The following is a 20,095-nucleotide window of genomic DNA, read 5'->3' as shown; positions in this document are numbered from 1 at the left end:
ATTTTTAACCCATTTCATCGTATACCCAAATCTAAGTGTCAAACTCAGCATTTATATAATCCGGATTAACAGATTGATCGAATGTTGTGGGAAAAAAAAATAAAACAACACGACAAAGTCTACAAATCACACAGTCACACAAGGCTCATCTGGTACTTTGACTCCCCCCACCCCCACACCACCAGACAGCTCACAATTTATACACACGTTGTAAATGATATCGAAGTTAATATGATCTGTTCACTAAAACTGAGGTCCTTTTTGCAAAATCACAACTACTGCTGGTGATATGGGACTGAATACACAGCCACTCCTATTTTATTATTATGAAATAGTATCCTCTCTCTGTGGAGGAGGGGCACTAAATACAGGAGGGGTATCTGATCGGCTCGGTCAAGTTACGCAAAAACGAGCACAGACATTTAGCAAGCTCATTTTCCAAAATAAAACTAAAACAGCTGCTCAGCCCCGGTGTTCCTCAACATCCCTTTTACTTTGAAAGTCCAAGGCGGAAGGTTGGGGTCTCGTTTCTACTAAATGACCCATCCGCCGCTCGACCGTGACTCTCCATTTTGAAAAAAAAAAAAAAAAAAAAAAAAATCGATAGGGGCGTGGAGCGACTGTTTGGATGTCGGGGAAGAAACCTGCCTTCTACTTGACGAAAAACGGCGGAAATCTGTTTTTATAAGCCGAATAAGATTTGTATTCGTCGTGTAAGTGCGGATATCAGTTCTGGTGCTCGGTAAAATGGGGAACTGTCACACCGTGGGACCAAACGAGGCCCTTGTGGTTTCAGGTAACGTTAACGCTGTTTATACAGTTGGATATGGCTGCCATGGCTGCCCGGTAACGCCCGGCCACACGCTCACATTTCCTCCAGAATGTGACTTGAACTTAACGTTTCAGCTGAGCACCGCGCCGTGCCGTGCCGTGCGTTCAGCAGGTGAAGCTCTTGGCCTCACAAACATGTCTAACGTTTCCGTCGGGAGTCCACCTGTTTTCTCACAGATGGTGTCGCTTTCATGCGTGTGCTGCCCGCAGGTCTGGATCTGGATTAGATCAGATTTAGCTCCATATCCGTTTTTTTATCACTATCACTTGTATTGGTGTATGTTTCTTTGTTTGTTTGTTTGTTTGTTTGTTTTTAAATAAAAAAGAAACAATAAACAATCGTCGAAATATTTCGAGCTCCTGAGGTGTAGGGAAGAATATCCTTATGCGTGTAGGATATGGCGGCTCTCTGCTGCAGAGGCGGTAACATTACGGCTAAATAGGAAAAATCGCAGGAGAAACGCTGATAACCTCTGGTGGTTTTAGACTGATATGCTCTCATAGTCAGTTCTTGTCAGGGACCTCCCATTTAAAAACCCAAGAGGCCAGGCCCCGCATTTAAAGATTTGCTCCCACAGACTTGCATTGGATTTTTAAAACTGCTTAGGAAACTTAACATTTAACTATCAGATCATTCATTCAGATGTAAACCTTAACCCTTACACCAGGAGGTACAATCACTGAATATAGATGCAGCCTGAGCCCATACTAAAAAAAACAAGACCTATGTTGTTGGGGGGGGGGGGGGGGATCTTGGCTCAATGCCAAAAGATTTTCAGTACACCAGGATCTTTTATACCAGTTTCCTGTCTCAGCAAATTCATGTAATTGTGCTTAGCTACTTATGTTTAGTCATTTTACTTTTGTGAAACAGTTTTTGACATGACTCCGTCAGAGTCAAATTACACTTTACTTACTTAATCACTTATTAAAAGTGATGCAAGAACAACTATCTTTGGGATTTTCCTGTTGAGACAAACCTGAATCGTGTGTCAGTTATCACATAGTGGAATATAATCTGAGCAAAGGTTACTGAGTATGAGTTGAACACCCTGACCCCAAAACAGACTCATTCAACAGTGTGAATTAAGTGACTTTCTGAGGAGATGGAGGTGTGGCCAAAGTCGAATTTCCGTTATTGGCCTTTAGTGAAACATACTGTAAAAGACCAGCTTGTGTATGGTGGGTAAAGAAGAACACTGAAGTTGATGACAGGATTTTTTTTTATCTGGTGTTAACACTGATTTATTTGTGCAGTCACCCCTCCCCATTTTACTGTGGAGTGAATGTAGTCAGGAATTTCAGCAATGCCAGTGGTAGACTAGAGCAACTATGAGTAATAAAATGGTCTGTGGCCTTTCTATAAGTTCTTAGTGAACCATTTTGGTTGCCAATGGCATTTGGCAGGAGTTAGATGGATTTTAATAGTAAAGTGTCTCCTATCCACATTGACAAAACATCCATTTACATGAATTAGATTTTACTGTAAAAGGACATGTCCAAAAATACATCCGCCATTGTTTGCACCCTTTTATCTCTTTTTCATGGCTATTCTCCAGTCAAAAATTTAAAGGAAAGAGAGAAAAAGGCTGATTTATTTACACAGCCAAATTCTGAAAGTGAGTTACTGTAAAGCTGTAGAGCTCTCGTTTTACTGTTTGACATTGTTCAGTCACACCCAGACAGCACTTTTTTCTGTAATGTGACAATTGTGCCTGAAAGTGAGCTTTCTGCTTTAGTCTTGAAATTTGATAGTATCCCTACCAAAAAGCTTTTAATGCCATTTTAAAAACGCCAGGGATGTTGGTCAGTATGACCTGCTGTAATGTGGAGCTCCTGGGAGTATTGGTAAAGATAGCTCGGCTCCAACACTCCTCTGTCTGTCAGTTAACATGTGACAGCTGTGAATGTCACACTGAACACTTAAGATTAAACCACCAGACTGAGGCCACCAACTGGGACTGATATGTTCAACTGGAAAGATCTGACATTCATTGTTTCACCATCCTAACTGTAGAGTAAACCATTGACAAAACATGTATAAAACCAGTTTTATGGGTCTTGATTTGATATGAATTGAGATTTTAATGTCTTGTTGTTGTGATGCAGTTGATCCAGCTAGTGTGTGAATGGGAAGGACTTAATGTCTAATCAACAGAATGAAAGTGACACTGGAAACTAGAAGCTTGGTCTTGGTGCAACATCACAGGAGCAAACATTGCTAAGACTGTGGTTGGAGGGTGGAAGTGGCAGTTCTTTGTAAGATAAACAGCACATGATCATCTGCTTGCAAAAAACTGGGTCAGTGCTCCAGCTTCCTCGATCTTCCTCCACAACTTTAGTTTAAAATAAAAGCCACTGCCATTGTTGGTTACATATAGGGCTATATATCAATATATTACAATAAAAATTTGTCATTAATTGACTTTGTCTGAATGAACTGCTGAAATGCTGTTCTACACAGTACAAATCGAATTACTGCTGTAATGTGGAAGCTTATTGCATGTTGCCTTGGTTATTATTAACAGGTGTTGCCATAGCTTTTTTTTCTACTATGATTGTAATCATGTGACACCCTTTTCGTCTGTTGTTCCAAAGGTGGCTGCTGTGGCTCAGATGAGAAGACATATATGGTGGGAGGCTGGGCCTGGGCCTGGTGGCTCATCTCTGACATCCAGAGGTACGTCATGTCTGCTCTGGCTCCAAACAAGAGCGTATGTGTAAATATCCCTTGGCAGTGGCCAGTGTTAATTTTTACAGGCAATTTTAATTTATTTTTATTTTTAGTCTTTTTGCAAAAATGGCATTTAATTCGAGTCATATTTTATTCATCTGAAAATTTTTAGTTTTTGTTTAGCTTTAGTCAATGACATAGCGTAATTTTTTCAAAATTTAGTTGACTAAAATCTAAAAGGTGCAATGTATGTTTAAAATCTCTATGGATCTCCATTCATTGGGAACATCTATTAAACAGTTAAAATCGAATGGTATCAAAGTTAAAAGATGCAATAAAGACTCATGTTATTTTGGATTTAATAGATAGGACACCTTGAACAGTGACAGGGAAGGTAGTTTTAATTTTTATGACTCAAAACAAGCCTTTATTAATTAACGAAAAATCCTTAAATCGTGAACACACACACAAAAAAAAAAAAGCTTAAAATCAGATGTCTGCTCATCTCTTGCGACCAAGTTTTGGTATCGATGGCCGTCAAGACATCTCTGCAGAGAAAAGCTGTTGTTGATTTCCCCAAAAGTGTTTAATGTCTCTCCCCCACTACCTCAAAAAGAGATTCATCTAGTTTAATTTGTTCTTAAAAAATTCTGTTACATTTTATTTACTTTAAGTTATTGTCACTTCGTTTTTTAGTAGTGCTTGTTTCACTTTCATCATTTATTGACAAAATATTATTGTTACGCAAATGCTAAGATGGTACAATGCTCACAAAACCAGTTTGAGAAGAGAGTTTTCACATCCGCATTTAACCAAGGTTTGAAAAAAATAAGCCTCTTCATTCAGTTCCAAAGTCACAGTTTCCAGTACTCCTTTTTTGTTGTCAATTTTCAGATTCCAAGACTTTAAGTGGATGTATCCTTATTTTTGTGAACTCATGCCTCTAACCCCAATATTTTACTCGTGGAACAAAGTACATCAAAATCTATTGAGCAGGCTGTGTTTGAGGTTGTTTGTCCTTCTCAGCAGTTATTCAACACGTTTACATGCACAGTTAAGTCGAGCCATCTAATCGGACTTCTGTTCTTGTCCCAGTGTATATGCATGGGAGTGAAATCGATTAATTTGTTGCAATCATGTCGCCTCTGCTACAATAGGCGGCGATATGCACTCTTCCGGATTGTGGGTAATGGGCCACTACCGTCACAGACCACAACAGAGATGGAAAGATAAAAAGGCAGATGAGCTAGCAAGTTAGCCTCTGTATCTGTCCAAAGATTTTTGCTTTTGCTGCAGACTTTGCCATGTTCGATGCCTAGAAGTTAGCCAGCTTCTTTTGTCTGATCTCCTACATTTGCGTTTACATTTTAAATACCGTTAAATTTCCGGGTCAAACACAGATCACCTCTTCTAGCTCCAGCCCAACTGTCCGTATACATGCAGCAGTAGATCAACTTTGAATTGCATTATCTGAGTGTGTTATTTCAACTATTATAAATTCGGTTTCAGTCGAGCTAACGTGTTTGAATTTACTTCAAAAGTCCAGTTTTGGTCGGACTAACACAATAATTTTTTTTTTTTTAGGTGTCATATAAACGTGCTTATTGTCTTTTACATTTTGGTCTTGAACCAGCACTTTAGCACCAGCCCTAGGCCATGTGTAAAACTAACATTTGAACAAGTTCCTATATCTCATAATTTATAAAGCAAATGCAATTAAAGTGTTATTCTCTGTCTCCATACTGTCAACAATGCCAATGAAAAAAAAACAAGCCAACAATGACTTCATCTTTAATCCTTTGAGATATTTTCTGTGGAGTCAGCGATCATTTAATCCAAAGAGCTGCTTGAGGAAATATCATTATAATGTGAGCACTGGAGTGTATTTTAAGTCAATAACATATGTGCATTAATCTACAGCGAGAATAGCTGTTATCAAATGCATGATCTTAATTTTGTGTTTCAAATACAGCCTGTATTTTCATGGAATTTGTTCTGAGAAGTGGAAAGACAGTATTGTTCAATGTATACCTAAATATTTTAGAAACCCAGATGTTTTGCTTTGCAGATACCCTGAAAAACAACATGTTCATGAAGGAACTCTCTCCTTCCCCTGTACTATCCATTGATGAATAAACAAGTCATGGTGAAATGGCACGAACAGTATCAATATTAAAAACAACACTTTGACATTTGTGTAAAAAGCAACTAATCGCAGGCCACCAATTTCAAATGCAGCCTCACCAAGCTGGCTTCAGATATAACACTGCACAAATAAATGGATAGTACACAACTGTGAGATCAGGAGCAGTAAAACTAGCTTAAAAAAAGCTCAATAATATTTATTTGACATTGAGATAAGAGCTTTAATTTGAAAAGAAGAGAAAAGTATAATGCTGTCTGCTCTGTCTGAGCAGACAGCAGAGAAGCAACACTCTGGGGTGAGAGTTTTTCATGACTGCATGATCACTAATTTAGACTCAAAAGGTCAAAAGTTAGGGAAACTTAGTTTAACTCTTTTTTTGTGTAAATTTTTCAATTAACAAGCTTCTATTTTCTGGTGTGTTTGCCTGAAAATGTCTTGATTTTGCAAAGCTAACCATGAAAGACAGAAATCTTACATCTTGGACCAACTGGCAATTTTATTTTTTGCTTTTGTGGTTACTGGTTTTAATTAATGATATTTAATGTTTTCTTGCCTCTTTAATCTGACTTTTCTAACATGCTCTGCTCTGTGTGGTGTCAATGTAAGCCTGTCGCAGCCCTACAGTGTCTTCTTGAAGTTACCCATTTCCCATTTAGGTTCCCAGGTCCCAATTTAGTGCTGCTCTTTATCTTTAGCTGCTAGGATACGTAATGGTAGATCTCAACAAATAAATTCAGGTTGATGCATTTCTGGATTTATCCAGCTTTCCAGTGAATCTCTCCTATTTTTACTTTACACGATTGGTCATGTGCAGTCTGGTCAACATTTCAGATGCTTCCTTCAGTGATGAGAACAGGAGAGGTGCTCACATTTAGAGAAGCAAACACTTGCACTAAAAGCCTTGTGTGTATAGTGGCTGGATGGCTTTATAAAAATGGGAGCGTGGGGGGACAGGAGGGGTGGGGGCTGGCTTCCTGCTTGTGCTGCAGTAATCATCTTAACGTCCAGGCCTGTGACTCATTGATCCAATCTTTCTGGAAGGAAATAGGAGGTGGAGCTTTTAACCAGAGTCTTCTCTTCATGTGTTGCTTCAATAGGTTTCCCATATTTTTGACTATTGGGGCTTTTTGGGGCTAACCCCAACAGCCGTGATTTAAAGTCTTCACATAAACCTTGCAGTCAGGCTAGTAGCTAAGGATATGAATTGTTTGTAATTTAATCATGAAAAGTCACTAGCATCAAGAATCCTGTTAACACAGATTCTTCTTCCTCTACATCCCAGTTTATTGAAACGCTTTCCTGCAGAAGGGACAGTAGCCCTGTTGTTTCTTTGACAGTTCTGCTTTTGTATGATGTATATATCACAAGTATCTAGATGTGACATCCTCTTGGAAGCAAAAATAGCATGTCAGGTTGTATCTTTTACCACCTTTCCCCTCCTCCTCCCCATAATCTTGGTTACTGACATTCCTAACAGCTGTTGTCCAACTTACTATTTTGCCTCTGCTACTCCACTGCCTGCCTGCGTAGAATGTCTCTGGAGGTTATGACCATCCTCTGTCGCTGTGAGAATATCGAAACTTCGGAGGGTGTTCCCTTGGATGTGACAGGGGTGGCTCAGGTAATGCATTTCAAAAGACCCTAAAAAAACAACAACAGAGCAGTGGCTGGTGCTTGAGGCAGAAGGACAACCCAGGAAAATGTTTCAACTAACAAGCTAACTGTCTTTTCTTCTCACCTTCATTGCTTTCTTCTCTCTGCAGTCAAAAGGAAACAATCAGCTGTCTCAAACTTGGGCTTTGCCATAATGCTGAACTCTGACTTACTTTTGGCAACGGGGTCACTAAATGAATGCTTTAGAAATGGCTCAAAAAAGCAGTCAAGAAACCAAATGCAAATGACATTGTTCGACTCAAGCTACATTTTAGACAAAAACATAAAACATACATTTGTATTGTGGATGGCATCTCATTTTGCTCCGTTGTTAGTGAACTGGAGTCCTTGGGTGAATGGTTTCACTTTGTCCTGTTTTTTTTCCTTGTGTTCAGGCCCTTCCTTCATTTGCTTTCCCTCCAAACATGTCAATTTTTATTTTATATTTTTCCACATTCTTCACAGGATAACGCTTGAGATTATGACCCTGCAGCCCAAGTGTGAGGATGTAGAGACAGCGGAGGGTGTAGCTATTACTGTCACTGGGGTGGCTCAGGTAAATCACCACACTTTTCTGGGAATGCCAGTTCAGACTCCACTAACCCACACATCCTGCCACCCTTCTTTTCTCTGGCATTATCCCATAATTACAGCAGAGGTGGTATTTCATTCAGAGGGCTCAAGTTAAGATGAACACCTGTATTTTTGTTTAATAGACATGTAGATGTACACACAGATGTTGGGTGAAATTGTTGTTTGCATGATTTGTCCCTATGTCTTGGTAGAATATACGTAGTCAAAAGTATCTGACCAAGCTGCACTCAGACTGACAGTAGCTCTGTGTCAAAAAAAAAAAAAGAAGGTAATTTCATAACACAAAATTAGCATATTTCAGTTGGCACGTCTTGGTTTGTTTCAATGCTACCTCTACCAGCACACCCACCCCATTGTAACCGCCTTGCACAATGTTATTTTCAGTCTCACAGTGAACTTGGTCCTCGTGTAACAGGAGAAGCCTGATGTGCATCTTACTGTCAGCCGCTGTGTTTTCTCTTGTGTTTTGATATTTGCTCTCTCTTTTGTTTTGTTTTTGTTTTTGTTTTTTTGCATCTAACCTGATCAGTGCAAAAATTTTACTCTTGCTGATAGTGATAGTGTTAATTAATGGCTTTTCCTTGTTAGAAAATTCTAAGCTGTTCATTACTGTATAAAATCAAAGACAGGCGTAACAGGTAATTACAAGTACACTAAAATACCACAGCAGAGTAGAAACTGTTTACAACAATCAGGGCGCATGCATAAAGCAGCACTACGGTCATGCAAAACCTAATGTGAAATCTAGAGTTACACATCCGCCAGTTGGGGCAATTGCTGGATTGCAACAATGGTTAGCAACCGTCTGCACAAGCTGCAGTCAGTTTATGTTTCTTCTGGAATTTAAGACAAGAAATTTTTAAGATTATAAAAATTTAGTTTAAATGAGAAAAGGAGATGTACTTGCTAGAACTGGATGAAAAAAAGACCTGATTTAGTCTCAGCAGGAATGATGGGTATGCTCTAGGTTCTGCTGTAGCAAATTGAGCTATGTGTCAGGTAAAGAGATACCAAGTGATCACAACAACCAGTTTCTAATGCTGGGAATAGTTTATTCATTCATGAGACAAATCAAATCTCTCCTCTGTCATTCTCGATATGAGGGCCAATAAGGAAGTTAACACAGTAATATGGAGAATAAAAGTAAAGCAATTTAAACTATCATTGAGCAAAAAGGTGACTCATGGTGAGCAAACGCCCTGTGCAGATGACTGACCACCAGTAACTGCAGCAGGCATACATTACTGTCCTTCGTTTGTCACGATGAAATCAAATTTTTTGCTAGATTGCGGCTATCATAAATTATACCAATTGAGTATAGAAACAGATTAAATAATATCCCACTACTTTCCATATTTCCGCTTCAAATTATATGTTCTTGTTACTAATTTCCCTTCTTTTGTCTGCATGCCAGTACTGCATTATCAGTTCTGTTTTTTGGTCACAGACAAGCAAATGTTCCTCATGTGTTTTCCTACATGCATGCTGACAATGAGCCTACTGTTTAGAGCTGAGCAACCCCTCACTCTCACACAGTTCACTTCACAGAGAGGCTCATCATGCCACCATCTGATTGGTCCAACCTAAGCCGCAGCCATTGTGGAGTGTGTTCATAGTAACAGGCATTGTCTGTCCTTGAATTAAAGTGACACAACAGTTAAGACTTTGAGAAAGGCATTCAGCAATCTCACTTTCAAAGGAACCAGAGTAGAATTTTAATCACAATTTTGTCTTAGTTACTTTGCCAATAAATTGATCACATTCTTGCATTGCACCTTTCCAGATCACTTAGTCGATTTTTTTTTTTTTTTTTTTGGTCAGTTAAACTAATTGAAGCATCAAATCAAGATGTTTTCAAATCTTTGAGCAGTCACATCAGTTTAAGAAATGTTGTCCCTTTTTTCTGTCACATTTCCTTTATTTATTCTTCTCAGTTTTGTACATTACAAGTTGGCGCAGGCAGGAAGAAGGGTGGTGCCACAAGTAGGATGGGAGGGAGGGGCTGAGATAGCAGGTCAGGAGTGAAGAACAAGGAATTACCATTGCATTCAAGTCCCAATTCTAGTCTTAGTCACAGTATGGCTCCCCCTGCTGTCTGTTTTAGCTGGCCCGTGTGTGAATGTGTTGCTGGGTTGCTGCCTTCTCTGTTTTCAGATGTTTCCTTGGAATGATGTCCATTTTCCCTGACATTGCATTTCCTTCCTTCCTGGTACGAGTGCATGTTGTAAAACCAAACCATGTGCAGACCTCTCACCTAAGGACCCAGCTCACACTCTCTCTCTTATTGCAGCTCCAGTGAAGTACATGACCCAAAACCTTCAATCTCACACACATTTTCAATTCCTTAACAGTGTAATTGAGCTCTCCAATTGTCACTGGCAGCCCTTGTGTGTACCTTGTAACCCTCAGGTCATTAAATTTTTTTTTTTTTCTCTCTATGAATGATTCCTCAAGTTTTGTTTTGTTTTTGTTGTGTTTGTCTTTTTTCTCATTATTTAGTTCATTTAAATAAAAGGATATGTTAATTGTTTTTTGATCTGCATAGAGGACTATTCTGTCTATTTCTGGGTTAATGACATAGCATTGCTATTTGGCTGTAGAAGTAAATTTTACATTTTGTGCATCAACTTTTGATGTAGTACAAGCTGATTCAAGGGATTCCTATGTCTACACTAAGCCTCCTTATGTTGTGACAAGTCACTATACTGTGATGATAAATTTGAAATAAAAATGATGAAAGTCTAAATATAATGCAGGATTTTTTTATATTAACTGGCCATATAGAGTCAGTTTTGACCCCTGCTAAGATAACATTTACAGTGATGATCCCTGCAGCCCTCAGTCTTTATATATGTGCAATATGTCACTTGTATCACAGACTTTATAAGAGTTTTTACATTTCTGTTTGTGTGTTTCTTGTATGTTTCAGTGTGTAAATGATGGTGTAATGATAGAAAATTATTGTTGGATGATGCCACAAAAGCTAGTGTATGTCCTGTTTGGATGTGTGCCACAGCTGTGTTTGTGCTGTGTTTGTCTGTATGTGCTCAGCTGACGCTCTTTGTCTATGTTGACACCAGGTGAAGGTGATGACAGAGAGGGAGCTGCTGGGTTATGCCTGCGAACAGTTCCTGGGAAAGTCAGTCATGGAGATCAAAAGTGTCATCCTGCAGACCCTTGAGGGTCACCTGCGTGCCATCCTCGGTAGGTAGTTCTCCCAAAATTAATGGTCAATCAAATGACAAGGACATGGAGAAGTCAGGTGATCAATGGCAAGTAAGCACAAGAGAGACAAAATTTAGATTATGGCATGTTTTTCTTCTCTTTATTCAAGTTCGCTGCAGCTGCAATCATTATTGGGTTATATCGGTTGCTGAAAAAGAATGACAATTGTATTTCATGTACATGCTCATGATATCTTTCCCATTTCCTTCTTTTGGTCCATTGGTCATCTTAATCAGTGAGCTCATTCAATAATTCCATCTTTTAGGAACCCTAACTGTTGAGCAGATTTACCAAGACAGGGACAAATTTGCCACACTGGTGCGAGAGGTGGCAGCACCTGATGTTGGTCGCATGGGTATTGAGATCCTCAGCTTCACCATCAAGGTATAAGACACAGAAAGGAGTTTCCTTCCCTTTCCATTAATCACTGAAAGATCTCTTTCCAGATGTCAATTTAAGTGGTAAGAGCTTAATAGCTGACCTACCATCCACATATATTAATCTTTTTGGCAGGATGTTTACGATAAAGTGGAGTACCTGAGCTCTCTGGGCAAAACTCAGACAGCTGCAGTGCAGAGGGATGCAGACATCGGAGTGGCTGAGGCAGAAAGAGATGCTGGCATCAGGGTAAGAGGAACACATGATTACAACTACAAAGATGAACAATTATTGCTAACTGCTAGCTAATAGCTATCATGTTTGCAAATCAGCAACACAACTGCTCGTTATTACATTTTTCACACTGTCTTTTGCAGGAAGCTGAGTGTAAGAAAGAAATGATGGATGTTAAATTCTTAGCTGACACTAAAATGGCTGACTCCAAACGAGAGCTGGAAATGCAGAAAGCTTCCTTTAACCAGGAAGTGAACACAAAGGTAGGACAGACAGGTCTGAACATATACCTTCATCAATGTGAAGTTGGAGTAATAAAGAAAAGCTCCTGCCTTTTCTAGAAAGCAGAGGCTCAGCTGGCATATGAGCTGCAGGCAGCCAAAGAGCAGCAGAAGATCCGTCTGGAGGAAATAGAAATTGAAGTGGTGCAGAGGAAGAAACAGATTACTATTGAAGAAAAGGAGATAGACCGAACTGATAAGGAACTGATTGCCACTGTGAAGAGACCTGCTGAGGCTGAAGCCTACAAGATGCAGCAGCTGGCTGAGGGACAGAAGTGAGTTGACCCAACTGCTTAAGTCACTCTATACCCGTTCATGCCTATTTAAAATTTCATTGCTTTTATTGGGGGAAATGCTAATGACCTATTTCAGTCCAGATGTTTTCATTATTTTCATTATTTACATTTCATTGAGCTGAGTAAACAGTCTGCCCTAATGAAGCTGTTGTTACAATGTTTTAAAATGGAGAGTCCATGGCACACCCACTAATAAATAACCGTACATGTTGTTACCTATTATATCGTGCCACAGTCCAAGCTGTGTTTTGTCCTCCTTAAGATTGATCTAACAACATGCAAATAACTGCATCATAATCAAAGAGGCAGTGTCAGTTACCATAGTTCACAATGAGCACCATTAAAATCTGTCAAAATCATAGAGGTAACCAGGAGCAGGAGAAAAAACGCTCCCGTTTGTTTTTGGGAAAACAGCACTTATTTCAAATATAAACAAGAGTAGCTCTTCTTTCAACATTTTGCACACATTATGGAAATACAGTGGTTGGTAAACCAGTTCCTCTCATGCTGACAGCAGTAAAACTGGGCCCTGTGGTTTTTATGGTAAAAATGTATACTAGATCAATTACTTTGAAGCAGCACATTTCACACAAGTGAAGAAAATATATTTTTCTAACACAACCCCAGGATGAAGACAGTGCTGACAGCACAGGCAGAGGCTGAGAAAATCCGCTGTATTGGTGAGGCTGAAGCCACCTCCATTGAAGCAGTGGGAAAGGCAGAGGCTGAGAAGATGAGGCTGAAAGCTGAGGCCTACCAGCAGTATGGAGAAGCTGCTAAGACAGCCCTGGTCCTGGAGGCTCTGCCCAAGGTCTGTGAAACACCTTTATACTGCACTGCTTTTAGAGCACTAAACATCATTTGGGCAGCCTGGTTTATTGGGTCAGTTACTCCATATTGTCACCAGTTAGAGCTATTACCGAAGTCATCTGTGCCATCTTTAAACGCCTTTTTCCACGTGGGTGCAAAAAGTAAACACACACAATAAGCATTGAAAGTTCTCATTATAATAACAAATATTGTTTGCTTTTCTGGTATCTTCACTCAAGTCATTCATGAATCAGCAGCAGCTGTCATGTCCTGTGTAATCAAGTAGTCCCAGGGGAAGAGAAACAATATGCCATGTCATTACTCTTTATGTTTTCACACACTGGACATGGCATGTTAATAAATAATATAAACTCTCCGTCCTGCAGTACAGATGCTATTGGTATTAGTTTACTTACAAAATGGCATTCTCCATCCCGATAAGCATATTAGCGTGCTCATTCCAGCCACATAGGTAAATTCACACTGACAGGACTTGCATGAGCCAAGAGCCACTGGATGATGATGATGATGATTAGTGTTTGCAAATGTCTTAGTTTTTGACAACCCAGACTACAGTGCAAGTCCAGAGATCCCAAACTAAATTGAGGTAAGCAGCATTTCCCAAAGGCTTCATTTTCAGGGCTTGAAATCTCCAGACTCACATGAACATTTAGTGAAACTGCCTCAAGAAAATGGCATTACTTTAAGTGCTTTCTCAGGACTATGCTGCCCAATTAAGTGAACCTCTCCAGGGGATCTTCAGCCTGAGTCTGCAGTTGGGGCAGGTCCTGGCTCTGTAGAAAAAATCCTATATTGTACCCGTACCGAAAATAAAATATCTGACTGAAGTAGACAACTACGTACCAGTGGCCTTCTTTTCACACATAATGAAAACTCTGGAGTGGTAGCTTTTACACTTTCTGAGAGTTGAGGTCAAAGATACACTCGACTCTCTGAAATTTGCATACAAAGCATACATTGGAGTGGATGATGCTGTCCTTTACATGCTCCACCATGCCATTTAACCTTGCACTTATTTGAGAATTATGTTCCTGGATCCAGAAGATCATTCATTCCCACTGCCATCAGATTTTACAACTCCTTAACTATTAGAGGAAACGCTACAAAACAGCAGAATTTCCCTCCAGGGCTTAATTAAGTATTTCTTTTACTAAAGTATAAGCATGCGCAGTGTTGAAAGCCACAATCGATCAATCAAAGAGAAAGACAAAACACCTAATAAAGTTTTGTTTTTCTTCTCCTAAGAAATTGGTGAGGAGGTAGAGCACAGAAAATATTTATTTCAATTCCATAGTTTCGGGGTAATGAGTGTTTTGTCAGAAATAACAAGCACATGCCCACTGTGTTTTATTAGATTGCCAGTAAGGTGGCTGCACCCCTGTCCAAGACCAACGAGATTGTCATTCTGAGTGGGGAAGGCAGCCGTGTGACTGGAGAGGTGAACCGTCTACTTGCTGAACTCCCAGTGTCTGTCAATGCCCTCACTGGGGTGGATCTAACTAAGGTGAGATCAGCACAGGAGACTTTTTACAATCTCGTACAACTTTTCTGGATATTAATCTAAGTCTTGACCTGCAACTGTTTACTTGTTTAAGATTGCTGGAACATTTGAGTATTAGAATTTTTGCACAAAAGATAGAAACAAGCCTCATAATACGATTTGCTAGAACTGAAAAACACAGGGCACATAATGGAGCACAAACAGCCACCACTGCTCAACAGTTCTACATCTTGCCAAGCTGCAGACTCCGTACTTTTGCGTCATCATTCAGGTCTCAGTATTTTTCACAGAATAGCTCAAAAATGCAGAGCAGTATACAAGCAGCTTGGACCAGCCATGCATGAACAAGGTGTAATGAATATATCTTAAAAGAGAATGTCTCATTGTGCAAATCATCAACATTTTGCTAACATGGGATGATTATATGTTAGTGTTGGATCTTCATCTTAGTCACCTTCTGTCTGAAAAAGAACTTAAAGCAGGAACAATTCATTTTCTTAAACCAGTCCTACAGATTTCATTTAGTCCACATTGAGGTTACTCTACCCTGAGGAGGCTATAATTAAATGTTGTAACCTTTAAATGATCACTTCTATTTGCATCTGTCAAATGAGTAACTGTAAAAGTAACGTGTGGAGCAATTGCAACCTAATACCTTATTGTTTACCTGTGGATATGAAACAGAATTCAGGAGATTAATGTGCTCAAAAACTTTCCACCAATCATCCGTCCATCTTCTAGCGCTTTTCCGTTTCCAAGGGGTGCTGGAGTCCATCCCAGCTCCCTCTGGGCGAGGACAGGTCGCCAGTCCATTACAGGGCCAATACACACAATACACGTATGGACAATTTAGTCACCAGTTAACCCAAACATGATGTCCTTGGATGGTGGGAGGAAACCCACACACTCCACACAGAAAGGCCCCAGGCCAGGAACCAATCCCACAGCCTTCTAATTGTGGGCCAACAGTGCTAACCAATATGCTGCTGTGCTGCCGGCCACCAACCAAATGTTTCAATATTTGGTCCACAGAAGGTCATGGATATGAAAGAATGATTTCATAATCAGCTGTATTTTCTGATGTTGTGACAGTCCTGTGCACTGGGCACTTAGGTTTAATATTATCTTTTAGAAGCAAATAATCCATCTGACTCTAATCCCCCAGATCCCTCTGCTCCAGAAGATGACCAGCCCACAGTGCCAAGCAGCCATCTGATGAATCAGGCCAGAGACTCGTTACTCTGAATCCTCTGACATGTATCTGCCTCAAGCATGAAACATTATTTTCAACCTCTGGCAAATTATGCAACTGCCTTTGGCTAAAAGCCCTTATTACCAACCAGGAGGAGTTTTGTATTTTATTTTTTTTTTAGATGTTTTTTTTTTTTATTTTATTTTATTATTTTGTAAAATCAAAAATAATCTGGGGTTAACATCTAAAAGACCAGACTTGACATATCTTCTGTTGTTGTCAGTTTTTGTTTTAGACATAGTGATTATATCACACAGCACTAGTTGGCCAGGGTTAGATGTTGTAGTCCTGTTCAGCTAAAGTCATTTAAAGCAGAATTGCTCTTTCACAAAACGTCTGCATTTTTTTACACGGTGGTGTGAAAGATCATCCATAGAAGGCAAAACTGTCCTCAGAAGGAAGTGCTGGAAACAGCCCTTTATACTGACAAATCAGAATATCAAACCGCTCTCCAGAGTAGTGAAACAACATCTGTTTGGAGGACTACACCTCCCTGTCAGATAACATTTATTGACCTTTGGGAGCTGAGCAATGCGTGCCTGCTCCTGCCTTTTTATATTGAACTATGATTCATCTAATGCTTGCAGCTCAGGTGATGAAGCAGCGGATTGAGCATAGTGTGAAATTATTACATTTTATTTCATTTTTTCCATTATTTTAGACTTTTATCTATCTTGAGAGAAAGAACCTGATTGATTATCAAACCACTGTTACACTTACGGCTCACCAGATTTTCACCCACTGATTGTAAGTTTTACAGGAAATCACAGTTTCAGATTTTTGAATCATCTGTAAGCTCTTTACCTCGTAGTTTGTCATGTTTCGTGTCTTCTTGTTCTGATGTGCAGTGCCTGTTCACCACTCAAGTGCCCACACTTCAGGACAGTGGTTTGGTTTTAGTTGGATTTATGTGTGTCACTGTGTTAAAGATGAACAATGTTTAAATGTTGCTCCCTGTTCTGACATCATATACTGACAGCTGTGTTTTTCACTTGTCACTGTTGGACTCAAAGGCAGATAGAAACGCTAAGCAAACGCATAACACAAGCCATTCGTAGAAAAGATAGGTCATACTAGAGACCCTGAACGCCCGCCAGGCTTACTGAACATTTCTGTATTACCTCAAGTAGCACATGGTAGATATTCAGGGTCTGAGCTTTAATTCACATCGTTACTCCTCCCTTACCTTTTCCTGAGGATCATGAGTTGGTCCTCCTCTCTCTCATCTGTTGGTGTGTTTCTTAGATGCTGTTTGAAATATTCACTTTTGCAGATAGTGTATATATTTTGTAATCTTAAAGACTAATCCCATATGTATCTTATAATGGCAAAAGTGACCGCTGACCTCTGTGGTTGAAAGTTGCTGCTGTGTGTCAGTTCTGACCATATTCAGGCTGTGGTGAGGAATAAGGTGGTAGACGGAAGATTAGGAATGTGATCAGGTGGTAATCATGGTGTTGGACTTCATTTGGACTGAGTGTACTGTGAACATGTGTATCTTATTCTATTTTCTTGTGGATCAGTCTAAATGCTACATCCATTTTCTTTTCACAATCATTTCATTTTTGAAAGCAAAAAGAAAAATTGTGAGTTCAGTGTAACGTCATTACTGTGGGACCAGTGTGCAGTAACTATCAACCTCTAGATGGCAGAGTCACAGCAGGATTTAACCTACACGAGCTGCGCCTCAAAATCAATGAGCCATTGTTGCTGTCAAATTTAAGCTTCTTACTTCACATTTGGCCTCAGTTGTTGCTGTTCAGTTCAAAACACATTTCTGTTTGGCTGGCCTTTTTTTGTTTTGTGTGTGGTATACCATAAATAATGCTAATTAACCACTTCTTTTAGTCTGTGACATTAGATAGGTCTTTTTTGTCTTTATTTTGTCAGTGAAGCTACAATCTTGCAATTTTCTTATTATCTGTAGAATAAACATGAAGCTTATGGCTGTTTGATTTCAGTTTTTTACATTACGAATCCCACAAAATATTAATGTGTTGCTGCAAAATGTAGGAGAAAGCACTGCCTGGCTTTTAATAATAACCAGTTTCTGTACCGTGATTTGAAATGGCCAGTGTTTTTTAACAAATTATTCATTCAGTCTTGGCAAAAATCATCTGATTGTGGATTTTCCCACTGTGCCACTTCACTGCACAGTAGAGGATGATGTACAGGTCATTTCTTCACTCAGAGCGCAACATTAAACATTCACACAGCTGATTGGATGGCTGCCCCAATTTCTAGAAAAAAACATGGGAAACTTGGTACCTTTTCGAGCGCCACTTTTATTGAGAAAAGCTGATTTTGTTTCTGAACACAGTGCCTTTGTTAAATAAGGTGGAGGTCATTGATTCTCTTAACCGTATCAAACATGGGAATACTAATTGAATTAACTGTAGAACAAAAAGTAACATGTAGGATATATGAACTTTATATAGTATTCAACTGCAAGTTTTGTGCTTTCTGCTCTTTCTCTAATGTACTATATGACATTCGTACTACAACTGTATAAAGGAACAGCTGCATCTACTAAACTGAAATAGCAATGTAGCGTTAAGCATTTAACAGCTTTGTGTAGACTCTGGATCACTTGAATAACCAAGTTTTTTTTATTATTTTTTTTTTGGTCTGTGTGCCAAAATTCACTTCTTTTTTTTTTTTTTTTTTTTTTAGTTGTGTCGGCAACGTTGTAACTCCAAGTAGCATTAGAGATTAGAATGTGTTCAAAGACCAAATATTCCAGGCTTACTTACTCTTGTCTTGTCCGCACCTATCTGTTGTCTGCCGTGGAAGAAATCTATAACCTCCATTGAAGCCATCGTGTCTTGTGGCTTGGAGCAGCGGCCTCTGTAAAACTGATCCAGCATGGCATTCTAAGCATGTGTTCATGTTACTGTGTTGTGTGCCACCTTATAATAAATGCTGTACCACCTCTTGCTGGCCTCAGTGTCTGTCTGTCTGTTAAAGAACGTTCAATTCAGAAATCTTGAGTTATAAGCCTGCACGATGGGATTAAAAAGATTTCACTGCTCATGAGGAGGGAAAGTCACGTCACTGTTTGATTTATAATAAATGGCGCCCATGGAAAAGAGTTCAAGACATAAAAGAAAGGAGAAGATAAAACAAAGCAAACAACATCAAACAGTGTAGCTGTAACTATTTGGGAGATTATGCATCAGGATAAGCACCATTGTCATAATCGCAGGAGCAGCCCCTCCTCTTGCCCAGCGGGGCAGAACTGTCAGAGCTCAGAGGTAAAATCTGTATAATGTCCACGTGTTTGAACATTTGGCTGCAATACATTTTAACACAGCTGTAATCACTCCAGCGTGAATTAAGAAAGACTTAAAAATATGTCGCTGATGAAAATCTCATTTTTAGTATCCACACTTTTACAACTGAACCTTCGTGTTCCCCAGTTTACAAGTCCAGTGTGTTCTGCTGGCATTTTATCAATTTTGCTGTTCTTGGTTAGCAGCAGTGTACTTCAAATGTTTAATCATAACTCCTGCTCTGCAGTGACAAATTTAGTTATGTATTGTGTTTTTGTGCTCTGCTCCTTCATTTCGCTTTTGTACACAGATTTAATAATGAATATGATCAGAAAATTGCTCCACTTGATATCGCAATACGTATCATTCTGTTCTTTATATTAATTGTCTTGATAAATTTTCAATGTTTCAGTGTCTCATTTTGTGTCTTTGTGTGTTCTGATGGAGGTGAGAACTGTCCGGGCTGGACTTGAGACAGTTCATGTTCAGCCTGAAGAGGGCAGTCACACTCTAGCACCACAGCAGAAAACTGCAATATTCTAAACTGCCTTTAATAAACAATTACACAAATGAAACAACAATGATCCAACTGTGCAAAATTTGACTTCATGTTCTTTTGTGGTCAGAAAAAAATCTAAGTGGAAGAAACTGCTGATCTGAAACATGGTGGGTCATCTGTGATGTTCTAGTTGTGTTGTACTGACACATATTTTGCTGTGATGGAGTTCTTTGTTTTTTCAAGGTGGCTTTTGATCAGTTAAAGAAAAGTATGACAGGAATTACACAGGAAAAAAAAATGTTGCAGTCTCTGCATCCATCCCTGAGTTTGTGACTTTAAATTTGCGGTCAACATTACATCACCAGCAAAAACTCAAATTTTAACTTTGCAGCTGCTCAGATGACTTTCATTTGCAGGATTTCTTGGTC

At 39.4% G+C, this 20,095-nt stretch overlaps 1 protein-coding gene across 2 annotated transcripts; it reads left to right on the top strand.

Moving 5' to 3' along the window:
- Positions 1-600: 600 nt before the first annotated feature.
- On the top strand, positions 601-18,832 carry LOC115054791 (flotillin-2a). Of its 2 annotated transcripts, none has more exons than XM_029520191.1 (11): positions 601-796; positions 3,430-3,511; positions 7,770-7,860; positions 10,979-11,102; positions 11,389-11,507; positions 11,637-11,750; positions 11,879-11,998; positions 12,077-12,291; positions 12,940-13,123; positions 14,498-14,647; positions 15,810-18,832. In XM_029520191.1, exons 1-11 carry the CDS (start codon positions 748-750, stop codon positions 15,858-15,860), a joined length of 1,299 nt encoding a protein of 432 aa, XP_029376051.1. In that variant the 5' UTR covers positions 601-747; the 3' UTR covers positions 15,861-18,832. The 2 variants fall into 2 exon arrangements, with proteins under 2 accessions (XP_029376051.1, XP_029376052.1); XM_029520192.1 differs by lacking the exon at positions 7,770-7,860 and adding an exon at positions 7,182-7,272 and having other exon boundaries at positions 748-796.
- The last annotated feature ends 1,263 nt before the right edge of the window (positions 18,833-20,095 follow it).

Source organism: Echeneis naucrates, chromosome 14 (genome assembly GCF_900963305.1).
Source record: "Echeneis naucrates chromosome 14, fEcheNa1.1, whole genome shotgun sequence".
NCBI lineage: Eukaryota > Metazoa > Chordata > Actinopteri > Carangiformes > Echeneidae > Echeneis > Echeneis naucrates.
This window is presented reverse-complemented; position numbering and strand designations above follow the sequence as displayed.

Bases quoted from the DNA above. Each gene is read 5' to 3' on its own strand.
- LOC115054791 (XM_029520191.1), top strand. From the start codon at position 748: ATGGGGAACTGTCACACCGTGGGACCAAACGAGGCCCTTGTGGTTTCA. The intron at 11,103-11,388 runs GTAGGTAGTTCT...TCCATCTTTTAG, and splicing joins TCACCTGCGTGCCATCCTCG to GAACCCTAACTGTTGAGCAG. The intron at 11,508-11,636 runs GTATAAGACACA...TCTTTTTGGCAG, and splicing joins TCCTCAGCTTCACCATCAAG to GATGTTTACGATAAAGTGGA.